The 25,849-nt window shown below is 47.6% G+C and overlaps 1 protein-coding gene and 1 non-coding gene across 4 annotated transcripts in view; both read right to left on the reverse strand.

Annotated features, from left to right (window-relative positions):
• Nucleotides 1-23,667, reverse strand: part of SRSF7 (serine and arginine rich splicing factor 7) — a 32,422-nt gene extending 8,755 nt beyond the window's left edge. The window contains exons 1-7 of one of the 3 annotated variants that reach the window (XM_063918006.1): nt 23,586-23,667; nt 21,838-22,018; nt 21,023-21,199; nt 19,561-19,635; nt 19,034-19,156; nt 13,243-13,290; nt 4,291-4,323 (exon numbers count right to left, since the gene is read on the reverse strand). In XM_063918006.1, coding sequence (XP_063774076.1) covers nt 4,291-4,323; nt 13,243-13,290; nt 19,034-19,156; nt 19,561-19,635; nt 21,023-21,199; nt 21,838-22,018; nt 23,586-23,595 — 647 coding nt within the window. In that variant the 5' untranslated portion in view covers nt 23,596-23,667. Of the gene's footprint in view, nt 1-4,290; nt 4,324-13,242; nt 13,291-19,033; nt 19,157-19,560; nt 19,636-21,022; nt 21,200-21,837; nt 22,019-22,751; nt 22,894-23,585 lie in introns of those variants that run through there. The other 2 variants (XM_063918007.1, XM_063918005.1) reach the window with 2 other exon arrangements.
• Nucleotides 9,314-9,427, reverse strand: LOC134913395 (U5 spliceosomal RNA). Its single transcript, XR_010177161.1, has one exon. It is a non-coding gene; the product is annotated as a U5 spliceosomal RNA (small nuclear RNA).
• Nucleotides 23,668-25,849: the final 2,182 nt, after the last annotated feature.

The following is a 25,849-nucleotide window of genomic DNA, read 5'->3' on the forward strand; positions in this document are numbered from 1 at the left end:
CCAATCCTGAATGCCGAATCTGCGGCCCTCTAGAAGATGAGCACTCTATAACCACCACAGGAGAGAGACCCTTGTCCTTGGATATAGGGTTATCCGCTGATGCATCTGAAGATGCGATCCGGACCATTTGTCCAGCAGATCCCACTGAAAAGTTCTTGCGTGAAATCTGCCGAATGGAATTGCTTCGTAGGAAGCCACCATTTTTACCAGGACCCTTGTGCAATGATGCACTGTTTTTAGGAGGTTCCTGACTAGCTCGGATAACTCCCTGGCTTTCTCTTCCGGGAGAAACACCTTTTTCTGGACTGTGTCCAGAATCATCCCTAGGCACAGCAGACGTGTCGTCGGGATCAGCTGCGATTTTGGAATATTTAGAATCCACCCGTGCTGTTGTAGCAGTATCCGAGATAGTGCTACTCCGACCTCCAACTGTTCCCTGGACTATGCCCTTATCAGGAGATCGTCCAAGTAAGGGATAATTAAGACGCCTTTTCTTCGAAGAAGAATCATCATTTCGGCCATTACCTTGGTAAAGACCCGGGGTGCCGTGGACAATCCAAACGGCAGCGTCTGAAACTGATAGTGACAGTTCTGCACCACGAACCTGAGGTACCCTTAGTGAGAAGGGCAAATTTGGGACATAGAGGTAAGCATCCCTGATGTCCCGGGACACTATATAGTCCCCTTCTTCCTGGTTCGTTATCACTGCTCTGAGTGACTCCATCTTGATTTGAACCTTTGTAAGTGTTCAAAAAATTTTTTAGAATAAGTCTCACCTAGCCTTCTGGCTTCAGTACCACAATATAGTGTGGAATAATACCCCTTTTCTTGTAGTAGGAGGGGTAATTTAATTATCACCTGCTGGGAATACAGCTTGTGAATTTTTTCCCATACTGCCTCCTTGTCGGAGGGAGACCTTGGTAAAGCAGACTTCAGGAGCCTGCGAAGGGGAAACGTCTCGACATTCCAATCTGTACCCCTGGGATACTACTTGTAGGATCCAGGGGTCCTGTACGGTCTCAGCGCCATGCTGAGAACTTGTCAGAAGCGGTGGAACGCTTCTGTTCCTGGGAATGGGCTGCCTGCTGCAGTCTTCTTCCCTTTCCTCTATCCCTGGGCAGATATGATCTTATAGGGACGAAAGGACTGAGGCTGAAAAGACGGTGTCTTTTTCTGCAGAGATGTGACTTAGGGTAAAAACGGCGGATTTTCCAGCAGTTGCCGTGGCCACCAGGTCCGATGGACCGACCCCAAATAACTCCTCTTCCTTTATACGGCAATACACCTTTGTGCCGTTTGGAATCTGCATCACCTGACCACTGTCGTGTCCATAACATCTTCTGGCAGATATGGACATCGCATTTACTCTTGATGCCAGAGTGCAAATATCCCTCTGTGCATCTCGCATATATAGAAATGCATCCTTTAAATGCTCTATAGTCAATAGAGTACTGTCCCTGTCAAGGGTATCAATATTTTTAGTCAGGGAATCCGACCAAGCCACCCCAGCTCTGCACATCCAGGCTGAGGAGATCGCTGGTCGCAGTATAACACCAGTATGTGTGTATATACTTTTTATGATATTTTCCAGCCTCCTGTCAGCTGGTCCTTGAGGACGGCCCTATCTATAGACGGTACCGCCACTTGTTTTGATAAGCGTGTGTGAGCGCCTTATCCACCCTAAGGGGTGTTTCCCAACGCGCCCCAACTTCTGGCGGGAAAGGGTATACCGCCCATAATTTTCTATCGGGGGGAACCCACGCATCATCACACACTTTATTTAATTTATCTGATTCAGGAAAAACTACGGTAGTTTTTTCACATCCCACATAATACCCTCTTTTGTGGTACTTGTAGTATCAGAAATATGTAACACCTCCTTCATTGCCTTTAACGTGTGGCCCTAATAAGGAATACGTTTGTTTATTCACCGTCGACACTGGATTCAGGTGTCCCTGTCTGTGTCGACCGACTAAAGTAAACTGGCGTTTTAAAACCCCTGACGGTGTTTTTGAGACGTCTGGACCGGTACTAATTGTTTGTCGGCCGTCTCATGTCGTCAACCGACCTTGCAGCGTGTTGACATTATCACGTAATTTCCTAAATAAGCCATCCATTCCGGTGTCGACTCCCTAGAGAGTGACATCACCATTACAGGCAATTGCTCCGCCTCCTCACCAACATCGTCCTCATACATGTCGACACACACGTACCGACACACAGCACACACACAGGGAATGCTCTGATAGAGGACAGGACCCACTAGCCCTTTGGAGAGACAGAGGGAGAGTTTACCAGCACACACCAAAAACGCTATAATTATATAGGGACAACCTTATATAAGCGTTTTCCCTTATAGCATCTTTTTTATATATTTCTAACGCCAATTTAGTGCCCCCCCTCTCTGTTTTAACCCTGTTTCTGTAGTGCAGTGCAGGGGAGAGCCTGGGAGCCTTCCCTCCAGCCTTTCTGTGAGGGAAAATGGCGCTGTGTGCTGAGGAGATAGGCCCCGCCCCTTTTTCGGCGGCCTTGTCTCCCGCTCTTAACGGATTCTGGCAGGGGTTAAATATCTCCATATAGCCTCCGGAGGCTATATGTGAGGTATTTTTAGCCAAAATAGGTATTCATTTGCCTCCCAGGGCGCCCCCCTCCCAGCGCCCTGCACCCTCAGTGACTGCCGTGTGAAGTGTGCCGAGAGGAAATTGGCGCACAGCTGCAGTGCTGTGCGCTACCTTTAGAAGACTGAGGAGTCTTCTGCCGCCGATTCTGGACCTCTTCTTACTTCAGCATCTGCAAGGGGGCCGGCGGCAAGGCTCCGGTGACCATCCAGGCTGTACCTGTGATCGTCCCTCTGGAGCGGATGTCCAGTAGCCAAGAAGCCAATCCATCCTGCACGCAGGTGAGTTCACTTCTTCTCCCCTAAGTCCCTCGTTGCAGTGATCCTGTTGCCAGCAGGACTCACTGTAAAATAAAAAACCTAAGCTAAACTTTTCTAAGCAGCTCTTTAGGAGAGCCACCTAGATTGCACCCTTCTCGGCCGGGCACAAATCTAACTGGCTTGGAGGAGGGTCATAGGGGGAGGAGCCAGTGCACACCACCTGATCGGAAAGCTTTACTTTTGTGCCCTGTCTCCTGCGGAGCCGCTATTCCCCATGGTCCTTTCAGGAACCCCAGCATCCACTAGGACGATAGAGAAAAGTAGTTAACACTTTATCCCTTAGAGCAGGGGTGGGGAACCTCCGGCCCGCGAAGCCAGTTTGTCCGGCCCACCCGCTCCTCTCGGTGAGACACGCCGCCGCACAGTCCGGCGGCAGCGTGTCTCAGCTGTCACCACATGGAGGAGAGCGCGGCTATTATCGGGCGGCGGCGGCTTGTAGGACTTGAAACCAGCCGCCGGTTCGTGAGCCAATCAGAGCTCGCGGACCGGCAGCCAATCAGGAGCCGTGGCTGCCGGTCCGCGAGCTCCGATTGGCTCTCGAACCGGCGGCTGGTTTCAAGTCTTACCCGCCGCCGCCCAACATAGCCGCGCTCTCCTCCGTGTCCCCGCCGAAAGGAGCGGTAAGCGGGACGGGGGGCATCTGCATACCTGGCACTGTGAGGGGCATCTGCATACCTGGCACTGTGAGGGCAATTGTGGATCTGCAATGCACTATTGGTGGCATATGTGTATCACGTCCCATTTTAACTGGCCACACCCATTTTTTTGGCGAGCGCGGGGGCAGACTTGTATGGCCCCCCGAAGGATTTTATAAATATCCAAATGGCCCTCGGTAGAAAAAAAAAGGTTCCCCACCCCTGCCTTAGAGGGAGGTGATTCAAGTGTTACTCCGCACCCTATCACTTTAGAAGGGGGAATATCAAATTACTTATTCCAGCACTAAAGCACCCAATACTTTTTGCGCTGATCATGGCCAAAGAGACCAGGTTTAGCCACGCAAAACATCTAAACTATTGGACAAGACTATAAAAATTTGCAAACAGCCAGACATTTCTGCTCAGCCCCTGTAAAATTCTATAGAAGTTAACTCCTAAAATTCTGTATCCCATACTTTTGAAATATCTTACAATAAAAACAAATGGGGTGTGCATGTGGTGGGGGCAATGATACCCTACTCTATTCAAGAGCAAGAAACCCCTGGATATTCTGTTAAGATACTTGACAGTTACAACAAGGGACATGCCCATGTTACAAATGCCTATATAGGCCAAGCTTGAAAACAGGTTTAAAACTTAAGACAGCACTGCAACTGATATGGTCAATTGACAAAGCACAGCAAATAAACTACCTACCTTCTTTTTGGAGAAGCAGATCTGGACTTTGATCTGTATGAAGAGAACAGAGAAGCTTTTAACATCAGTGATCGCAAAAATGCACTATGGCGCGTATTTTACCCAGAAACGGCTGCCCAGGACTCACATTTAGTAGATGAGCGGGTCCCACAAAACGCACTCATCTGAATGTGTTTGCATGTCATAAGCCAGTCAACGGAACGCAGGAGGTGACTGGCTGTTTCCTCAGCCAATCACCTCCTGTAGTCTCCAGCCAATCACAGCCTGCAGTGTCTCCCGCCAGTCCGCCTGCTTTGAATCCTGCTCCCCTCTGCGCACTGACTTGGGCTCCACCGCCAGCACATGAATCTGTGCTGCAGGGCTGACCCCGCTCATCAGACTCCTCCCCGCTCCGCCGCCAGCACCAAGATACTGGCCACGCACCGCACCCTCCTCTGCGACGGTTAGTACCGCCCCGGATCTGTCCCCCCCCCCCGCCCCCCGGGACCCGCTCAACGCCCCACCGAGACCTAACATTCGCTGTCCAGTTCTAAGAGGGCAGTGTAAGCAGTAGGAGCCACCCAGGCTGCGCAGCTCCCGCTGTAGGTAAGCAGTAGGCCGCGCCCCGCTTCACCCGGAGTAGCCGCTGCAAATGCGGTGATGTCCGGGGGCTGCAAGCTCCGCATCGTGCTCCGTGTGTGCAACGTGAGGCCGCCTAGAGTGTCAGGGTCTGACCTCGGGCGGCGGGAGCCGGGCACACAGGGAGATAGAATAATGACCGGTATGCAGGGCCGGATTGGGCGCAAACGTCACCTGGAACTTCCCCAGGAGGCTGACTGCACGAAGGGGCTGTATGACACATGTAGCTCTGTCCCCAGCAGCGAGTCACTGACCCCCACCATTTTTCTGACAGCACAGTGTATCCTGAAGGAGCTCTGTGAAAATCGCAAGCAGAGGCTGGCAAGATGGAGCACCTCCAATCGCTTCCCCTGGCGGGCTGGCCACTGCTAAATATACCGGTGATCAGTACAACTGTGCAGTGTGACACCGACTTTCACATTGCACCTGGGGGCTCCACTACTGTGACAGTTGTAACTGATTATCGGTATATTTAGCAGTGGCCAGCCAGCCAGGGGAAGCAATTGGAGGAGCTCCATCTTGCCAGAGAACAGCCTCTGCTTGTGATTTCCAATAGAGCTCCTCCAGGCTGCAGCCACTACAGGCACCGGCTGGCTACTTCTGCCAGGGCACTCACTGCACTGTGCTGTCAGAAAAAATGGTGAGTGTCAGTGACTCGCTGCTGGGGGTGGAGCCACGTGTCAAACTGCCCCTTCATGCAGTCGGCCTCCCAGCATCTGGGGCTGCACTGCAGACAGTATTGGAGCTTCAGGGCAGAGCCCTGCAGCCTGACAGTTACTGAGATCAGATCCCATCTATCTGCATTGTACTGCACCCCATCCAGTGTGTCAGAGCCCAGCGTGACTGGAGGTCATAAGTGGTTACTGCAATGTGTATGGCGTGCTCTACCCGGCGCAAAGGGTATGGCGTGCTCTACCAGGTGCAGTGTGCATAGGTTCTACCTGGTGCAATGTGTATAAGCAGCACTACTGTGGTGTAATGTGAATTGACACTATTATGTGGTCACGCCCCTTCCCTATGAAGCCACGCCCCTAAAATTTTGCAACGCGCCCTTTGGCACGCACTACCTATACTTTGCAATCTAATGTCTAGTTACAAGAATCAGGGCTAGGAAGCACAATATGCACTTGGGTCAAAAACTGGTTAGATAATAGGAAGCAGCGCGTTGTGGTTAATGGATCTTTTTCAACTTGGACTGAAGTGCTAAGTGGTGTGCCGCAAGGCTCAGTATTAGGACCGCTATTGTTCAATAGTTTCATTAACGACCTAACAGAAGGTCTAGAGAGCATGGTGTCAATTTTTGCAGATGATACCAAATTGTGTAAGGCTATAAATACAGAGGAGGATGCTGAGTCTCTTCAGAACGACTTAGTTAAATTAGAAGCATGGGCAGCCAAATGGAGAATGCGCTTCAACACAGACAAGTGTAAGGTAATGCACTGTGGTAACAAGAACAAAAATTACAACTACCTACTAAATGGGGTAAAATTAGGGGATTTTGTACTGGAAAAGGACTTAGGTGTCCTCATAGATAGCAAGCTAAGAAGTAGTATCCAAAGTAGGACTGCAGCAAAGAAGGCTAATAAGATATTAGCATGCATAAAACGGGGTATTGATGCTAGGGACGAGAGTATTATACTCCCGTTATATAAATCACTAGTGAGGCCACACCTTGAATACTGTGTACAGTTCTGGGCACCGTACTACAAAAAGGATATCCTGGAGCTTGAAAAGGTACAGAGGAGGGCGACCAAACTAATTAAGGGCATGGAGACGATGGAATACAAGGAAAGGCTTGAAAGACTAGGCATGTTTACATTGGAAAAGCGGAGACTAAGAGGGGATATGATCAACATCTACAAATATATAAGGGGACAATACACAGAGCTTGCGCGGGACCTGTTTTTGGTTAGATCAACACAGAGGACTCGTGGACACTCGCTCAGGTTAGAGGAGAGGAGATTCCGCACAATACGGCGTAAAGGCTTTTTCACGGTAAGGACAATACGTGTTTGGAATTCCCTGCCCGAGGGAGTTGTAATGGCGGAATCTGTCAACACCTTTAAGAATGGGTTAGATAAATTCCTATTGGAAAAGGATATCCAGGGGTATGGTGCATAGTCATGCATTATAGTTACTATAAAATAGGATTTTGGTACTTACCAGGTAAATCCTTTTCTTTGAATCCATAGGGGGCACTGGAGTACTCTTGGGATATGGACGGGCGTAGCCGAACAAAGGCACTGAATATTCAAATTTAGGACTCTCCCCCCCCTCCATATCCCCGAGTACCTCAGTGTACGACCTCAGTGTTTTTTACTGAGCGAACAGGAACGATATAGAGAGGTTGACAATGGAGAATACCTATAACATAACGGACAACACAATGTTGACCCATAACCTTACTGACAACTAAACAGTTGACACCATAACCGATAGAACTTTATAATTTGAACCAATCGGTGAAAATGTGTTACCATAAGCTCCTCTGAGCTTAATATCAATCAAGTAAAACTTGTTACCCTAAGCTCCCTTGAGCTTAAAACAACCCAGGTAAAACTGCTCTGGGTGGGCGTCCAGTGCCCCCTATGGATTCAAAGAAAAGGATTTACCTGGTAAGTACCAAAATCCTATTTTCTTTATCATCCACTAGGGGTCACTGGAGTACTCTTGGGACGTACCAAAGCTTCCCTCGTGGGCGGGAGAGCTGTTTGATACTTGTAACAGTAGGCAGCCCAAAGCTAGATGCTGATGGCGCCACCATTTATAACGTGTAAACGTGCACAAACATGGTGCACATGAAGGCTATATAGCCGCGTTTTAGACACTCCACGACCCACTGGGTCTGACATTCCCACAGAACCTGTGGGATGAGCTATTACTGACGTAGGCGATTGTAACTTAGCCTTAAGGTAAACCTGACTTGTAGTCATTATTATTACCCAACTGGATAATGTCTGCTAAGAAACTGGCTAACCCCAGTTGGCAGTATCATAGAGAACAAACAACGTATTCATATCACGTACTGTTGACGTCCGGGACATATATAAACGCGTAATGCGTGTACCACATTCAGAATTCTAAAATGTGCTGTCCACACAGGAACCCCTATTGGTATATTGATGTGAAGAATACGAAAGCGTGATTCGTCCGAAGATCTGCTTTGTCATGAGAAAACTCAAATACGGTGGCTTGGAATACAAGGCACCCAAATATGAAAACAAAACCCTTGCCGAAGCCAAGGCTATAAGAAAATTGTTTTCCAAAGTGAGAAACTTAATTCCCATTTGTTGAAAGGGTTCAAAATATGAAAACTGTAAGAAAACTGAACCCAACCTCAAGTCGCCTGGCGCTGTAGGTGGGATAAATAGAGTCTGAACTTTGATGACACCTTGTAGAAAGATGTGTACAGACGCAAATAGAGGCAAACGTCTTTGAAAATAAGTTTACCACACAGATACCTGCACTCTTAGTGCAGATCAACGCAGTTTTCCATGCCACCCCGTTTAACAGAATACGGGTAACTTGAAGGATGATGTTGGAAACTTCCAAGGTTTACAACCTATGTAAGCACACGAAATTTTGTAATAATGAGCTGCCTTAAGCGGCTTACTAGCTCGTAACATGGTTGGTATAACCGATACTGTAATGCTCTATTTCGTAATAATGAGCTGCCTTAAGCGGCTTACTAGCTCGTAACATGGTTAGTATAACCGATACTGTAATGCTCTATTTCTTAAGAGGGCGGTCTGAACCCTCACCCCGTCAGCCGCAGCTGCGGTACATAGATAATAGGTACCTAGGTAACTATGGGTAAACGAACGTTCCCTGATGTAACAGGTTGGACTTATTATGAGCGGGCCAAGATCGTGTGCCAGTATTCCTTTAAAATTCGAGAAGCAAACTTCTCCGAAACCCATGAGATACCACCAGTATGTTGTGACGAACTGTCTTATGATCCGTTTTGGCAACGGAGAGAGCAGTGGAAAATGGTAGAGCCAGATACCCGATGCTGAATGACCACACGAATGTGAGAGACTCCACCGCCACTGCCCTTGTGATCTGTTTTGTACCCATACTGATCTTTTCTAATTGTGGCGAGATGCCATCCTGTATACTTGAGGGTAACCCCCTTCTGTGGACTCACATATGACACACCTGTGGATTTAATGTCCAGTTTTCAGGATCCAAATCCTGACGGGTGAGATCCTCTGTCTAACAGATGTCCACTCACGGAATGATCTCTTGACATTTTCACATAATGGTGTTCTGAGCCATTGAGGATTTGAGTCACATGCCGCATTGCCATGCGGCTTCTTGGTTCTCATGCCGCATTGCCATGCGGCTTCTTGGTTCTCACTGGTTGTTGTGTATGCAACTGCCGTTGCCTTGTTTGACTGCTTAAGGCCAGCGTGAGGCAGGCATCAAAAATTTACATGAAACTCACGGTTGTTCCCCTCCACGGAAATCTTTAGTAAAAGGCGAAAGATTTATTCGTTCTGAAGAGAAACCAGAGTATATCCCTGGTCAGACTGAAAGCGAATCATGTATTGCATTGTAAAATGCACAGAGTTCTAGGACATTTATCGACCGCAATCTGTCGTGTTTTAGAACCTTTGTCGCTGATTTTAACTACAAATCCTGACCCTCTGCGACTGTAGTCCAGAGTATATGCACCCTTGTTCCTCTGTGGGAAACGCGAGTGAAGGGTGGCGAACTAAATTGAAAACACATCTTTATTCTTAATAGGTGAATACACCAATGTACCGCTAGTGTGCGTGTTTTGCACTAATTACTAGATGTACATTTGTTCTTGCTGGTGTAGTAGGTAAAAGTCTTTGATTTACCGTATTTATAATCTTACCTAGGAATTGACATCGTTTAGACGGAATTAGATGCGATTGTTTTCGAACTTGATCTGCTACCGCAGTATACCTTAGTAGCGCAAGTTAGAGGAACTTTGTTGAGACAGAGTTCTTATGTGAGATGAGCTATCATCCCAACATCACTTTGGTAAATACCCAAAGCGATAAGCAACGGTAGACATGAAATGGTTAATGGTTGTGGCGATTTGCAAACGCTAGAACCTGTGATGAACAAACCGGACTGGGTAAATACGCATTGTGAAGATCAAATGCAATTATGCAAATTTTGTGGCTCCAATAAGCAAATACTAACCGCAGAAAATCCATTTTCTAACTGTAGTAAATGACTTGCTGACTGATATTGCGACAGAGCTGTTTGGTTTTGCTCAAACAGAAGGGAATAAGTAACTTTGACTCTGTTGGCGTACTACTGCCTGGTTTATAAACCAGCAAAGACTAAATGACAACCTGCCAACCGTTCGACAGAGGCAGTTTTGTACTTTAAGCTGTAAATAGCTGAGACATGTATGAGTTGAAGTCCTGAAACCTCGCAAATGTAACATGTAAAGACACGCTTCCCCAATTGTAAAAGAGGTCATCAAACCACTGGCTTGCTGACTGTAACGTCATGTCGTCAACGTCAGCGTGACTGTTTCTTATAAAGGGATAAAACGCCGTTACAAGTATGCGCTAATGGCTGAATAGCCTAAAGGGATAAAATGCCGTTACAAGTAGATCAAATGTATGAGCAAACAAGCTCTGGCATTGTCGCGCTTAACTAGCGACCATGAAAATAACCGGCGTTAGCAGAAGCTTTACAGATATGCTCTGCAGCTTATTTTAACAGTGATCGGCATGGTTTCATACATAGATTCTAGTGACCCACATGTATCTGTGGTTTTTATAATGTTTGACAGAAACACATATACCAATGGCGGATCGCGTCCTTTTGGAAACGATTATGTATGGTTGTCCAAAACCCCGCACTATCTGCGTGCTGGACTAATGTACCCTTCTCACTTGTAGTTATCGGTGTGAGATTTGACATAGAATCGTGCATTAAATTATAAGACCAGTGAAATAAACACTCTGGTACCCAAAGGAAAATTGGCCCTTTGGAAAGACTGAAAATCACAGTACAGGCAGTGTTAATATAGGCTTAATAGCCTTTTATACAGGTAATATATGCTTAATAGCGTATATGTTATTACAGGTCTATTATACAGTAAACCCATACACATAGTTAACTTCCAGTTACTCTAAATCCAGCCTGCAGTGTATATATTATATTGCAGCCTTAACCCATTCACTGCTTAATAAACTGAACAGCCTTTTTGTTAACCCATGCTGCCTCTGCTGCTATGGGCATTTACTCCCCCCTCACCCCCCCTGCAGCTGCGCTGCTTGTGAGGTAACTTCTATCCTATGTTACCTGCAGCGGATTGGAGCGGGTGCAGGGAGAGCGTATCAGCCCCTTGTGTCCCGCGATTTCCCCCTGTTCAGCCGTAGTGCTGTCCCCTCTTACACCGCAATAGCTAGCAGAGGGGTGCCGGGGAGCCGGATAGCAGCGGGGGACGGATGTAGGAGGCCAGCGGCAGCAGCCTGTCTGTCCGCGGCTGGCTGTATAGCGGACAGCGGGAGCCGGCCGGAAGATCGTGGGGCGCCGGATATGAGCGGCGTCGCTGGCTCTCTGCAGAGTAGCTGGCTCGGGCGGCGCTTTGTACAGCGGTGGCCGGGTACCAGCGTTGGGAGAGCGGCCGGCGTCTGATTGACGTGCGGCCGCTCGGAGCTGTGTAATCTCAGTTACCACCCCCTAGCTATACTGCAGTGTCCAGTTTAGCGATGGGAGAGCGGCCGCCGTCTGTGATTGACGTGCGGCCGCTCGGAGCTGTGTCCTCGCTGGGAGAGCGGCCGGCGTCTGTGATTGACGTGCGGCCGCTCTGCTGCTTGGAACGGGTGCAGGGACATAATTCAGCGGGGCATGAGCGGCGGCTGTAATCAGCTGTGGGCAACAGAAAAAATAAACACTTTCCCCACACTGCAGGGCGGCAGCGTGAGCTGACCGCCCTGACCCCACCATACCTTGTGCTGCAAGCTCCGTCCAGCTTGAGACGGGCTTCTGATGCTGGCTGTGACGGACTTCTAAGCTCTGTCCAGCTTTCAGATCATCATCTTGGCTGTGCTATCCTGGCTGTGACGGAGCTTCTTCTGTAAGCTCCGTGCAGCCTGCAGGAGACAGCTGCCTGTGGCTGTGAGGGTGCTCTTTGTGAGGACCGACACGCCATGCGCTGCCTTGCAGCGCCTGTGGCTGTGAGGGTGCTCTTTGTGAGGACCGACACGCCATACGCTGCCTTGCAGCGGCACCATCCCGGACCCCTGTTTTTCAAGAAACTGGGGAAGGGAAGTGTAAAATAAAAAGAAAAATAAAATCTCAAATGTGGGCTCTTCCCACAAGCCTTGATGTTCGTGCTGTGAGCACCGAAAAAACACTGAGGTCGTACACTGAGGTACTCGGGGATATGGAGGGGGGGGAGAGTCCTAAATTTGAATATTCAGTGCCTTTGTTCGGCTACGCCCGTCCATATCCCAAGAGTACTCCAGTGACCCCTAGTGGATGATAAAGAAATAGGGATTAAATGCAATGGCTGACAGCAGCATCAGTCAGAAATTTTAGTCAAATCATCATGCATAGGACACCACAAATAGGTTGAACTCGATGGACAATTGTCTTTTTTCAACCTCAGATACTATGTTACTATGTTACCTCTGGTGCAGGGTGTCCTGCATGCTACACAGCCCAGCAGCATTGTCACCCCATCAGACCCCCTTGCAACATTTTTGTAGTGTCCAAATAAGGTTCTTCATTCCGATGGGACCCAGAAAAAGACCGGTAGGACCCCAATTTTTAAAAGTGAAGGGTCCCCGGGACCAACTTTTTTGGGGGATCAGCGCGATCACTGAACATGTGTTTAAATTAGTTGTTAACAAAATAAATGGTTTCATTTTACGAAACTCCTCAAATACAGACCATTTCTAAAGCTGGGTACACACTAGTATGACGGTCTGGCAGGTCTGCTGTCCTATATGATTGGTAAGTGTATACACTTACCAGCTGTCGACCAGATGCGTCTTGCCTCACATCACAACTGGACGGGTATTACATGTGCCTGCACAGTTGTGATGTGTCAACGGCTGCCTCTGCACGACGTGCTGATATACTGGCCATCAGTTGTGCTGCAGGGCCAACGCAATAGGTCTTAACAGCATTATTCATAGACATATCGCAGGTACGCTCGCTGATGCACCCATTGAAAGGCAGATATATTGACCAGTATGTACCCAGCTTAACAATGCAGTAGTGTATCCAGTCTGCTTTGAGAAGCTCCTGGCTGCACACTTCAAACCGGGAGAAAGTAAAGATAGAACTACCTACAAGCCATAAAAATTTAGCTGGCCTCAAGAATCTTACCTGCTTCTGGGACGTGACACGGACCTGGATCTTGAACGGGATCTAGATCTAAAATAAAATATTCAATTTTGACAAATGCATAGTTATGTTTTAAGAAGAATTTACTTACCGATAATTCTATTTCTCGTAGTCCGTAGTGGATGCTGGGGACTCCGTCAGGACCATGGGGAATAGCGGGCTCCGCAGGAGACAGGGCACATCTAAAAAGCTTTTTAGGTCACATGGTGTGTACTGGCTCCTCCCCCCATGACCCTCCTCCAAGCCTCAGTTAGGTACTGTGCCCGGACGAGCGTACACAATAAGGAAGGATCTTGAATCCCGGGTAAGACTCATACCAGCCACACCAATCACACCGTACAACTTGTGATCTGAACCCAGTTAACAGTATGATAACAAAACGAAGTAGCCTCCGAAAAGATGGCTCACAACAATAGTAATAACCCGATTTTTGTAACAATAACTATGTACAAGCATTGCAGACAATCCGCACTTGGGATGGGCGCCCAGCATCCACTACGGACTACGAGAAATAGAATTATCGGTAAGTAAATTCTTATTTTCTCTAACGTCCTAGTGGATGCTGGGGACTCCGTCAGGACCATGGGGATTATACCAAAGCTCCCAAACGGGCGGGAGAGTGCGGATGACTCTGCAGCACCGAATGAGAGAACTCCAGGTCCTCCTTAGCCAGAGTATCAAAATTTGTAAAATTTTACAAACGTGTTCTCCCCTGACCACGTAGCTGCTCGGCAAAGTTGTAATGCCGAGACTCCTCGGGCAGCCGCCCAAGATGAGCCCACCTTCCTTGTGGAATGGGCATCTACATATTTCGTCTGTGGCAGGCATGCCACAGAATGTGCAAGCTGAATTGTACTACAAATCCAGCGTGCAATAGACTGCTTAGAAGCATGAGCACCCAGCTTGTTGGGTGTATACAGTATAAACAGCAAGTCAGACTTTCTGACTCCAGCCGTCCTAACTATATTATATATATATATATATATATATATATATATATATATATATATATATATATATATATATATATATATATATATATATATATATATATATATATATATATATATATATTTTTTAGGGCCCTGACCACGTCTAGTAACTTGGAGTCCTCCAAGTCCCTAGTAGCCGCAGGCACCACAAGAGGTTGTTTCAGGTGAAAACGCTGACACCCCTTTATGAAGAAACTGGAGACGAGTCCCAGTTCTGTCCCGTTCAAATGGAAAATTTTAATATGGGCTTTTGTAAGACAAAGCCGCCCATTCTGACAATCGCCTGGCCGAGGCCAGGGCTAACATGGTCACTTTCCATGTGAGATATTTCAAATCCACAGATTTGAGCGGTTCAAACCAATATGATTTTAAGAAATCCCAACACTATGTTGAGATCTCACGGTGCCCCTAGGGGCACAAAAAAGCTGTATATGCAATACATCCTTTACAATCTGGACTTCAGGAACTGAAGTCAATTCTTTCTGGAAGAAAATCTACAGGGCCGAAATTTAAATGTTAATGAACCCCAATTTGAGGTCCAAAACACTCCTGTTTTCAGGAAGTGTAGAAATCGACCTAGTTGAATTTCCGTCGTGGAGCCTTCCTGGCCTCACCCACGCAACATATTTTCACCACATGTGGTGATGACGTTGTGCGGTCACCTCCTTCCTGGCTTTGACCAATGTAGGTATGACCTCTTATGGAATGCCTTTTCCCCTCAGGATCCGGCATTCAACCGCCATGCCGTCAAACGCAGCCGCGGTAAGTCTTGGAATAGACATGGTACTTGCTGAATCAAGTCCCTTCTTAGCTCCCCAGGCCCTTAGTCCTCTGTGAGCATTTCTTGAAGTTCCGGGTACCAAGTCCCTCTTGGCCAATCCGGAGCCACTAGTATAGTTCATACTCCTCTATGTCTTATAATTCTCAATACCCTGGTTATGAGAAACAGAGGAGGGAACACATACACAGACTGGTACACCCACGGTGTTACCAGAACATCCACAGCTATCGCCTGAAGGTCTCATGACCTGGCGGAATACCTGTCCCGTTTTTTGTTCGGGCGGGACGCCATCATGTCCACCTTTGGTCTTTGCCAATGGTCCACAATCATGTTGAAAAACTTCCCTATGAAGTTTCCACTCTCCCGGGTGGAGGTCATGCCTGCTGAGGAAGTCTGCTTCCCAGTCGTCCACTCCCGGAAAGAACACTGCTGACAGTGCTATCACATGATTTTCCGCCTAGCGAAAAATCCTTGCAGTTTTCACTGCCCTCCTGCTTCTTGTGCCGCCCTTCTGTTTACGTGGGCGACTGCCGTGATGTTATCCCACTGGATCAATACCGGCTGACCTTGAAGCAGAGGTCTAGCTAAGTTTAGAGCATTATAAATTTGCTCTAAGCTTATTTATGCGGAGAGAATTCCAGACTTAATCACACTTCCCTGGAAATTTTTTCCCTGTGTGACTGTTCCCCAGCCTCTCAGGCTGGCCTCCGTGGTCACCGGCATCCAATCCTGAATGCCGAATCTGCGGCCCTCTAGAAGATGAGCACTCCGTAATCACCACAGGAGAGACACCCTTTTCCTTGGATATAGGGTTATCCGCTGATGCATCTGAGGATGCGATCCGGACCATTTGTCCAGCAGATCCCACTGAAGAGTTCTTGCGGGAAATCTGCCGAATGGAATTGCTTCGTAATAAGCCACCATTTTTACCAGGACTCTTGTGCAATGATGCACTGACACTTTTCCTGGTTTTAGGAGGATCCCGATTAGCTCGGATAACTCCCTGGTTTTCTCCACTGGGAGAAACACGTTTTTCTGGACTGTGTCCAGAATCTTCCCTAGGAACAGTAGACGTGTCGTCGGAAAAAGCTGCGATTTTGGAATATTTAGAATCCACTCGTGCTGTCGTAGAACTACTTAAGATAGTGCTACTCCGACCTCCAACTGTTCTCTGGACCTTGCCCTTATCAGGAAAGCGTCCATGTTTCTTTTAAGAAAAATCCTCATTCCGGCCATTACCTTGGTAAAGACCCGGGGCGCCGTGGACAATCCAAACGGCAGCGTCTGAACTGATAGTGACAGTTCTGTACCAGGAACCTGAAGTACCCTTGGTGAGAAGGGCAAATTTGGACCTGTAGGTAAACGTCCCTGATATCCAGTGACATCATATCGTCCCCTTCTTCCTGGTTCGCTATCACTGCTCCGAGTGACTCCATCTTGATTTGAACGCTTGTATGTAAGTGTTCAAATATTTCAGATCTCACCGAGCCGGTTGGCTTCAGTACCACAATATAGTGTGGAATACTACCCCCTTCCTTGTTGTAAGAAGGGTACTTTGATTATCACCTGCTGGGAATACAGCCTGTGAATTGTGTGAGGGGGAGACGTCTCGAATTTCCAATGTACACCTGGGATATTACATGTAGGATCCCGGAGTTCCCTTGCGAGTGTTGCTGAAACTCTTGAGATGACCCCCTACCGCACCTGAGTCCGCTTGTACGGCCCCAGCGTTATGCTGCGGACTTGGCAGAAGCCGTGAGGAGCTTCTGTTCCTGGGAATGAGCTGCTTGCTGCAGTCTTCTTCCCTTTCCTCTCCCCCTGGGCAGATATGACTGGCCTTCGCCCGCCTGCCCGTATGGGGACGAAAGGACTGAGACTGAAAAGACTGTGTCCTTTTCTGCCAATATGTGACTCGGGGTAACAAAAGGTGGATTTTTCAGCTGTTGCCATGGCCACCAGGTCCAATGGACCGCCCCTTTATACGGCAATACTTCCATATGCCGTCTGGAATCTGCCTCACCTGACCACTGTCGTGTCTTCGTCTGGCAGATATGTACATCACATTTACTCTTGATGCCAGAATGCAAATATGCCTCTGCGCATCACACATATATAGAAATGCATCCTTAAAATGCTCTATAGACAATAAAATCCTGTCCCTGTCAAGGTTATCAAAATTTTCAGTCAGGAAATCCGACCAAGCCCCCTCAGCGCTGCACATCCAGGCTGAGGCGATTGCTGGTCGTAGTATAACACCAGTATGTGTGTATATACTGTTATGATATTTTCCAGCTTCCTATCAGCTGGCTCCTTGAGGGCGGCCGTATCTGGAAACGGTAACGCCATGTTTTTTTATAAGCGTGTGAGCGCCTTGTCCACCCTAAGGTGTGTTTTCCAACTCGCCCTTACTACTGGCGGGAAAAAAGGGTATACCGCCCATAACTTTCTGTCGGAGGAACCCCACGTATCATCACACACTTCATTTAATTTATCTGATTCAGGCAAAACTACAAGTAGTTTATTCCCACCCTACAAAATACCCTTATTTGTGGTACTTGTGGTATCAGAAATACGTAACACCTCCTTCATTGCCCTTAACATGTAACTTGTGGCCCTAAAGGAAAAATACGTTTGTTTCTTCACCGTCGACACTGGGGTCAGTGTCCGTGTCAGTGTCTGTCGACCGACTGAGGTAAATGGGCGTTTTTACAAGCCCCTGACGGTGTATGAGACGCCTGGACCGATACTAATTTGTCCGCCGGCTGTCTCATGTCGTCAACCGGCTTGCAGCGTGTTGACATTATCACGTAATTCCATAAGTAAGCCATCCATTCTGGTGTCGACTCCCTAGAGAGTGACATCACCATTACAGGCAATTTTCTCCGTCTCCTCACCAACATTTTCCTCATACATGTCGACACACACGTACCGACCTACAGCACACACATACAGGGAATGCTCTGATAGAGGACAGGACCCACTAGCCCTTTGGGGAGACAGAGGGAGAGTTTGCCAGCACACACCAAAAGCGCCATAATGTATATAACAACCCTAGAAGGTGTTGTTTCTATATATGGGCTCTTAATATATAATTATATCGCCAATTTATGCCCCCCTTCTCTTTAACCCTGTTTCTGTAGTGCAGGGGAGAGTGGGAGCCTTCCTCACCAGCGGAGCTGGTCAGGAAAATGGCGCTGAGTGCTGAGGAGAATAAGCTCCGCCCCTTTCACGGCGGGCTTTTCTCCCGGTTATTAGGAAAACTGGCCTGGGTTAAATACATACATATAGCCTTAATGGCTATATGTGATGTATTTATTTGCCAAATAGGTATTTATATTGCTGCCCAGGGCGCCCCCAGCAGCGCCCTGCACCCTCCGTGACCGTGTCAGTGAGCCGTGTAGCAACAATGGCGCACAGCTGCAGTGCTGTGCGCTACCTCTCTGAAGACTGTGAAGTCTTCTGCCGCCTGTTTCCGGACCTCCGTTCCGCCGTCTTTCTTCAGCGTCTGTAAGGGGGATCGGCGGCGCGGCTCCGGGACGAACCCCAGGCTGACCTGTGTTCCGACTCCCTCTGGAGCTCAGTGTCCAGTAGCCTAAAACTTCAATCCTCCTGCACGCAGGTGAGTTGCAAGTCTCTCCCCTAAGTCCCTCGTTGCAGTGATCCTGTCGCCAGCAGGAATCACTGATTAGAAACCTAAAAAAAACTTTACTAAACAGCTCCTTAAGAGAGCCATCCAGTTTGCACCCTTCTCGGACGGGCACAAAAACCTAACTGAGGCTTGGAGGAGGGTCATGGGGGGAGGAGCCAGTACACACCATGTGACCTAAAAAGCTTTTTAGATGTGCCCTGTCTCCTGCGGAGCCCGCTATTCCCCATGGTCCTGACGGAGTCCCCAGCATCCACTAGGACGTTAGAGAAATGATGTTTACCGTCCATTAAGAAAGTCAACCAGACAAAACAAAATTCACAAAAAGCAAATTAGTGTAGCATCTCCACTTACCTAGATCTTTTAACAGGAGGAGATCGGGCCCTGACAGGAGGAGATCGGGACCTGCGTGGAGTCGCAGTCCTGGACCTACGAGGTGAGGCAGATCTTGACCTGCGGGGAGATGCAGACCTGGACCTATATGGGAAAAGGAAAAGATAGTTAGGTGCAAAGCAGCATCTTTGGGGGGAAAAAATAATAATAATAATAATGTGTTTTACCATAGAAGTGAAACTGCCTAGGGTCTAGCCACGGTTATACAAAATATCTATGGTCAAACAGCATGCAACAGTAGAACTATAACACCTGACATCTCCTGTTGTGAGGCCAATGATTCTCTAGTACTCCTACAATAATCTGCTAATACAGATGCAGCCATTTTTATACAAACATCACAACTGCTTTATTAGTGAAGTAAAGCCTAAGTTACCAAGTAAACCCACTAACATTCTTGCCAGACCACGGCATGAGGGAAAGTGCATATATATTAGCAACTCAATGTTGCCAGGGCAGAAATATTTTACTGTATTTATATAACTCACCTCCTGTCACGGCTTCTGCTACGGGAGCGAGTGTATCGCCGTCCACGGGATCTCGAGTGAGAGCGGGACCTAGATCTGAATTTTTGAGATTAAGTTACTTCATGTTCAGACACTACGTTACCTATAACCAGACAAGTTCTGAAATCAGGAAGCCTATGTGCCTTGAATAGCTCTACCTAGAAGAAACTGGTTAAAAAGGAATCTTCATTTTACATTAAAAATTATCTAAAAATAAGACTAGAATTTGTAGTTAAAATAAACCTTGCAAGTCTGCAGGTCGACCCTCTTTGGCCCAAGGTCTAGAAGATCTAGACGGTCTAGAAGGATCTACCAGCCGATCACTTCATCTACTGTAGGTCTTCAATCTAACGACGTTCAAACTGACAGCCATATAAACCAGATGAGGCTTGATTGACGCATGAAGGTTTTTCTAGGTGGTAATGTGGTCAATCTGTAGTTCTTTCCTAAACCGGAGGGGAGCCCCAATTGTATGCCAATATTACTCTGTTACGGCGATCACAGTAGATCATAGATTTCATGGCCTCTACAGAATCTTAAAGTTGGATCTAGATGTAGGAGGCTTGAGGGGATCTGGCCTCTTATGCTGATCACCTCAAGGTCTAGCAGAATCATAATGTCGGATTTGCAAGGCGCCTCAGCATGAAATCTTAAGGCTCGTGACATTCTGAATCAAGGCGACTGACTCAAACGAAGAAACCTGTAAGGTTTTGACCAGGTTGATTATTAATATACTTGAACAATTCAAAGTAATTACACAAACCAAGAACAGAAAAGCAGCAGTCCATTATTTCTAAATTATTGCTGCTACACCAATAATGTCATTCAGGCTACCACAGCTGCTGAAATTATCAAGATATCACTACATCATTCTGGTGCTCACTTTCAACTTCCTTTAATATACAGACTCATGAAATTGCTATTTCTACTAAAAGCTTAACCAAGACATGTCAAACAGTGTTAGGGCTACATAGAACTATTTAGAAAGCATGATTAAAAAGACAACTATACAATTATTGTACAGTTCAGTATTTAAGCTTTTTTTTTTTTTTTTAATACATAAAAATCCCTATAGTTTTAATGTAAGACATTAAATGCTCAATGCAATTACCCATGAAACCTAAAAGCTCCATTCTTGTACCCTTGGAGCCAGAGCGCTATTTCACCGTTATGGGGCTTAATTCATCCATATTCTTTAGGATGTCATTTCCGCCCAACTACATGTTTGACACATCTGGATTTCTGCAACTTAATAAATTCTATAACACCCCCCCCCCCACACACACACACACACATCTCTATAGCCATATACGTTAAAGTTGTAAGAACTAAAGTGAATGCTACATACTGACAAAAGGACTGCTGCTTTAACACAATGGCACATCCCTTTTACACTAAATGAAGTCATGAACCTCTGGTTACAGGCAAACAAGTAATCATGTACCTGCTCCTCCTGCGTCTGCTATACCTTTGACAATCATAGGCATAGTGTCCCTTTTCCCCACACTCATAACACCGATCACTGGGGTCAAAGGGACGGCGTGCCGGGGGCCTGTCATAGCGTGAACGGCGCGGCATTCCGGTGGACAGCTCTACTCGTACTCTTGAACCACAAATTACCCTGAAAAAATAAAAGCCATGCCGAGTTAGTTTCAAGCAGCAAAGTGCTATTAAAGGGCAAACAATAGTACATTTAAAGGAAAGGCCATATCATGCAGATGTAAACATGATAGCAGAATGTCACTAGAGCATGTCCATAAGGATCTGGCTAAACTCACTGCATCAGAGTTCAGTCAGCCAGCTCACTGGTCTTTACTGTAGCACTGATCACAGTTGGTGGTCAAGCCATGTTTTAAATAAAGACCTCCTACCTGTTAAAGCCAAAACCCCAATAAGTCTAACCGCAGCAGGAAGTCTTAACAGAGGTCCATATTAGCAATTCTTAAGTAGGCATTTATGGTTAACGGTGGGGGACGACCCACAATTATAGTAGTTCCCTTTAGGACACACACTGAACTTTTTGCAGATTTAGTTTTGCCTACCAAACCCCCAATAGATATTGGGGCTAATCGGATATCCCCTGGCGATTCCATTATCAGAAGTTACCCCTGCTGATTGGATTCCCCCCACCCCCAACACAATCTGAAAGTCCTATGGCAAAACTGCTGCACAGCAGTCTAAGTACACATCATGAGAGGTTCAAACATGCCATTAATACTTTCAGCTTGGAGCACAAGTAGCCTGAAGCAGACCACATACTTTCCGTCCAGCCCACGCACAGCGTCTTCAGCGTCCCGAGTGTCTTCAAACTCCACAAAGGCAAACCCTGGGGGGTTTCTTGCGATCCAGACTGTACGCAGAGGGCCGTAATAGCTGAAAGCTCGCTCCAACTCGCCTTTGCCAGCACCAGTGCCTAGATTACCAACATAGACTTTTGCCTCTGAGAGGAAATATAAGGCAAGTGTTAAATTACAAATCTCATTGGCAACATAAAAAAAAAAAAAATTTTTTTTAAACCACGCACACATACACACTGATCTGCAAGTCCGTTCTTTACCACAGCTATAAAGCACATTAACAAAACCCTTTCATATTGGAACATGTACGTTCACAAATATAAAAAAAAAAAAAAAAAAAAAAAAAAAAAAAAGGGAGTAACTGCTGAATGGCGCCATGGAAGCATGCCGTACACAGCAGCACCAAGGAAGAACGGTGGAAATAGACAAATGGTCTATACCCTGGTGAGGGCAGGCACGGCCTACAGCTAGCAGCAGCCATGCGGCCTGTGGGGAGGCACGGGGCGCCACCAAGAGGAAGCGCGGGCACGCCCGGGTGTAGGGCGGCAGCACATAGAAGAACCGAGGGTCCCCGAAAAGCCGGCCGGCTGGTAGCTGTACACAGGCTGCTAATAATGCCGAGAATTCTGTGGTTATAGCGCTACGACTCATACTCACATCACCAAGCGGAGGGGAGCTACAGGCACCAGCGACCGGCCGCCATTACCTCACGTCCCTCACCACAGCCACACAAAGCGCCAGACACGTGACCTGGGCGCTCTACAAAATGGCGGCTGAGACAAAAACGCGCCACTAGCACCAGCACGGGAGCGACGCCCTCGCCAGCTCATACACCCGCTCCAGCTGGTCTCCCGCATCCACCACACTCACACTCACCTCCGCTATACCGTCCGTACCGAGACATAGTAGCGACGCGCTTCCTCACACCGTCTCCCCAACAGCTATACAGATGGATGGGCTGGAGCGACAGCGCCTCCCCGTCCTTATAACACAACCAACGGCCGGGCCTGTCGTAGAAGGCGCCGATTGGTGGAGTCTGTGTGTGCGTGACGTATTTTTAGCCACGCCCCATTTACGGGGGAAGGTGTGTGTGTGTTTCTGTGTGTGTCCCCGGCCTCAGTTGCCTTAGTGACACACACACACGGTAGCGCTACAGCATGGCCGGCCTTTGTGTGTAAATGCGCAGTTTGTCTGTGCGGCGCCTTTATTGTGTTATCTTTGTGGCAAATGGATTATAGATCCAGAATAACGCCATTAGTTATTCTAGATGCATAGTCCACCGACTAAAGTAGATACCATTAAATTGAGCCTCGCAAAAATAAAACCGAATAAGCTGGTATTAAGGCCGTAATTGTTGTATGAAACAGCATATTAAATATTACACTAATATATATATATGTAAAAAATGTAAAAAAAAAGTTCAATTCATAAAGACAGTTAAAATGGTAATACAATTTCACACAGGATACAAATCATTGAAATGCATTACAAGCAGCTGCACATTATATGGGATGTAGTCACGATCTCGGCAGTCAGCCTACTGGCAAGGGGCCGAGGGCTGTTCCCACTCGTGGGTGTCCACAACACCCATAGAGTGGCAATAGAACAAGTGGCGAGTGCAGCGAGCCCGCAAGGGGTTTCAGGGCGCTCGCCCAACTGCCGCATTCTGGCAACCAGGATCCCAAACCCAACCCCATTATACACACATACCTCCTAACATGACACTCTCCAGGAGGCACAGAATGCTCGGCTTCTGGACTTTTCTCCTAATTTATGATTGCCAGCACATGTTTTAAAAAGGTTAATGGATAACAAAGGTGTTTCAGCGCAGGTGATGGCAATCATAAATTAAGCAGGAAGTCCAGGGGCAGAGCATTGTGTTCCTCCTGGAGAGGGTCATGTTGGGAGGTATGTACACACATTTCCACCACCATAAAAGGCTGATGCACAGTCCAACATACAGACATATCCCCATTCTCAAAGCCGGTGCCACTTTTCCTTCTGACCTGATTCATTATTGTCCCGTGACTGAGTTAAACCACCCAGGTTTGTAAAATGCTGAAAAGGTGGAGCAACAAAACAAATGCACAAACAGCCATAAGCTGGCCATACATTAGGACAATTTTTACGTAAAAATACACAATTTCGACACCACGATTGCTGCGTCGTGTGCACATCATGCATGTTTTGGTTGTGATTGTGATGCGCTGTCCCGCGCGTCGAATGTCACATCCTCTGATCATACATGCAGCCCATATTATCCGTCATAATCAGAGGTTCTCAAACTCGGTCCTCGGGGGCCCACACAGTGCATGTTTTGCAGGTCTCCTCACAGAATCGCAAGTGACATAATTAGCTCCACCTGTGGACCTTTTAAAATGTGTCAGTGAGTAATTAATACACCTGTGCACCTGCTGGGTTACCTGCAAAACATGCACTGTGTGGGCTCCCGAGGACCGAGTTTGAGAACCTCTGGTCATAATCGTATGCACTTCGTACCAAGGGCCTAATTCAGACCTGATCGCAGCAGCAAAATTGTTCTCTAATGGGCAAAACCATATACACCGCAGGGTGTCTGTGTGTTGGGGGAAGGGGGGGTCAGATCTAACATGCACAGAGAGAGTTACATTTGGGTGAGTTGTTTTGTTTCTGTGCAAAGTAAATACTGGCTGCCTTATTTTTACGCTGCAATTTAGATTTCAGTTTGAACACACCCTGCCCAAATCTAATAGGCCCTACACACTGGGCGATAATACTCAAAGATATGAACGATCTCGTTCATTAATGAACGAGATACCGTTCATATCTTTGAGTGTGGAGGCACCAGCGATGAACGATGCGCTCGTTCATCGCTGGTGCCCCGTCGCCTGTGCATGCAGGCCAATATGGACGATCTCGTCCATATTTCTCATACGTCCTAGAGGATGCTGGGGATGCTTCAAGAAACATGGTGTATAGACGGGATCCGCAGGAGACATGGGCACACTATAAGACTTTGAATGGGTGTGAACTGGCTCCTCCCCCTATGCCCCTCCTCCAGACTCCAGTTAGATTCTGTGCCCAGTGAGACTGGATGCACACTGAGGAGCGCTCCTGAGTTTCTCAGAAAAATACTTTATTTAGGTTTGTTATTTTCAGGGAGACCTGCTGGCTACAGGCTCCCTGCATCGTGGGAGTGAGGGGAGAGAAGCAGACCTACTTCTTAAGAGTTCAAGGGCTCTGCCTCTTAGGCTACTGGACACCATTAGCTTCAGAGGGTTTGATCACTACGGTACGCCTAGCTGCTTGTTCCCAGAGCCGCGCCGTCGCCCCCTCACAAAAGCCGGAAGATAGAAGCCCGGTGAGTATGAGAAGGCAGAAGACTTCAGTGACGGCAAAAGAGGCACCGCGCAGCAGGCGCGCTGCGCGCCATGCTCCCACGCTTATCACGGCACTGCAGGGTGCAGGGCGCAGGGGGGGCGCCCTGGGCAGCATGAGACCTCAGATCAGACTAGCATGTATAGTAACAGTGCTCCGGGCACTAGTTCAGGGACCCCCGCCAGTATAATCAGTATTTTGAGCGGGACTGAAGTAGGGGGCGTAACTTAGCCTCACAGCTCTGACCAGCGCCATCTTCTTTCTCCTCAGAATCTGCAGAAACGCTGACCCCGTCCTCCGCACTGCTGTACACGTAACAGGGTTAAAAAGGGGGGGGGGGGGGCACAGCAATTTGGTGCTGATTGATTATATAAAAAGCGCTAACAGGGCTGGGTAGTCACCTTAATGGCCTCAGTACTGGGATAGGCGCTGGGTGTGGGCTGGCAGATCTCTCTCTGTGTCCCTCTTGCAGGTTTTATTGTGGGTCTATCTCTTATAGCCCCAGTGTGCTTGTGGCTGTCGGTACATGTGTGTCGACATATCTGAGGCGGAGTGCTCTTCCCAGGAGGAGGCTGGAGTGGGGACAGAAAATACTGTGAGAGTGGCTGTGTCGGCAC

Source organism: Pseudophryne corroboree, chromosome 4 (genome assembly GCF_028390025.1).
Source record: "Pseudophryne corroboree isolate aPseCor3 chromosome 4, aPseCor3.hap2, whole genome shotgun sequence".
In the NCBI taxonomy this organism is placed as follows: Eukaryota; Metazoa; Chordata; class Amphibia; order Anura; family Myobatrachidae; genus Pseudophryne; species Pseudophryne corroboree.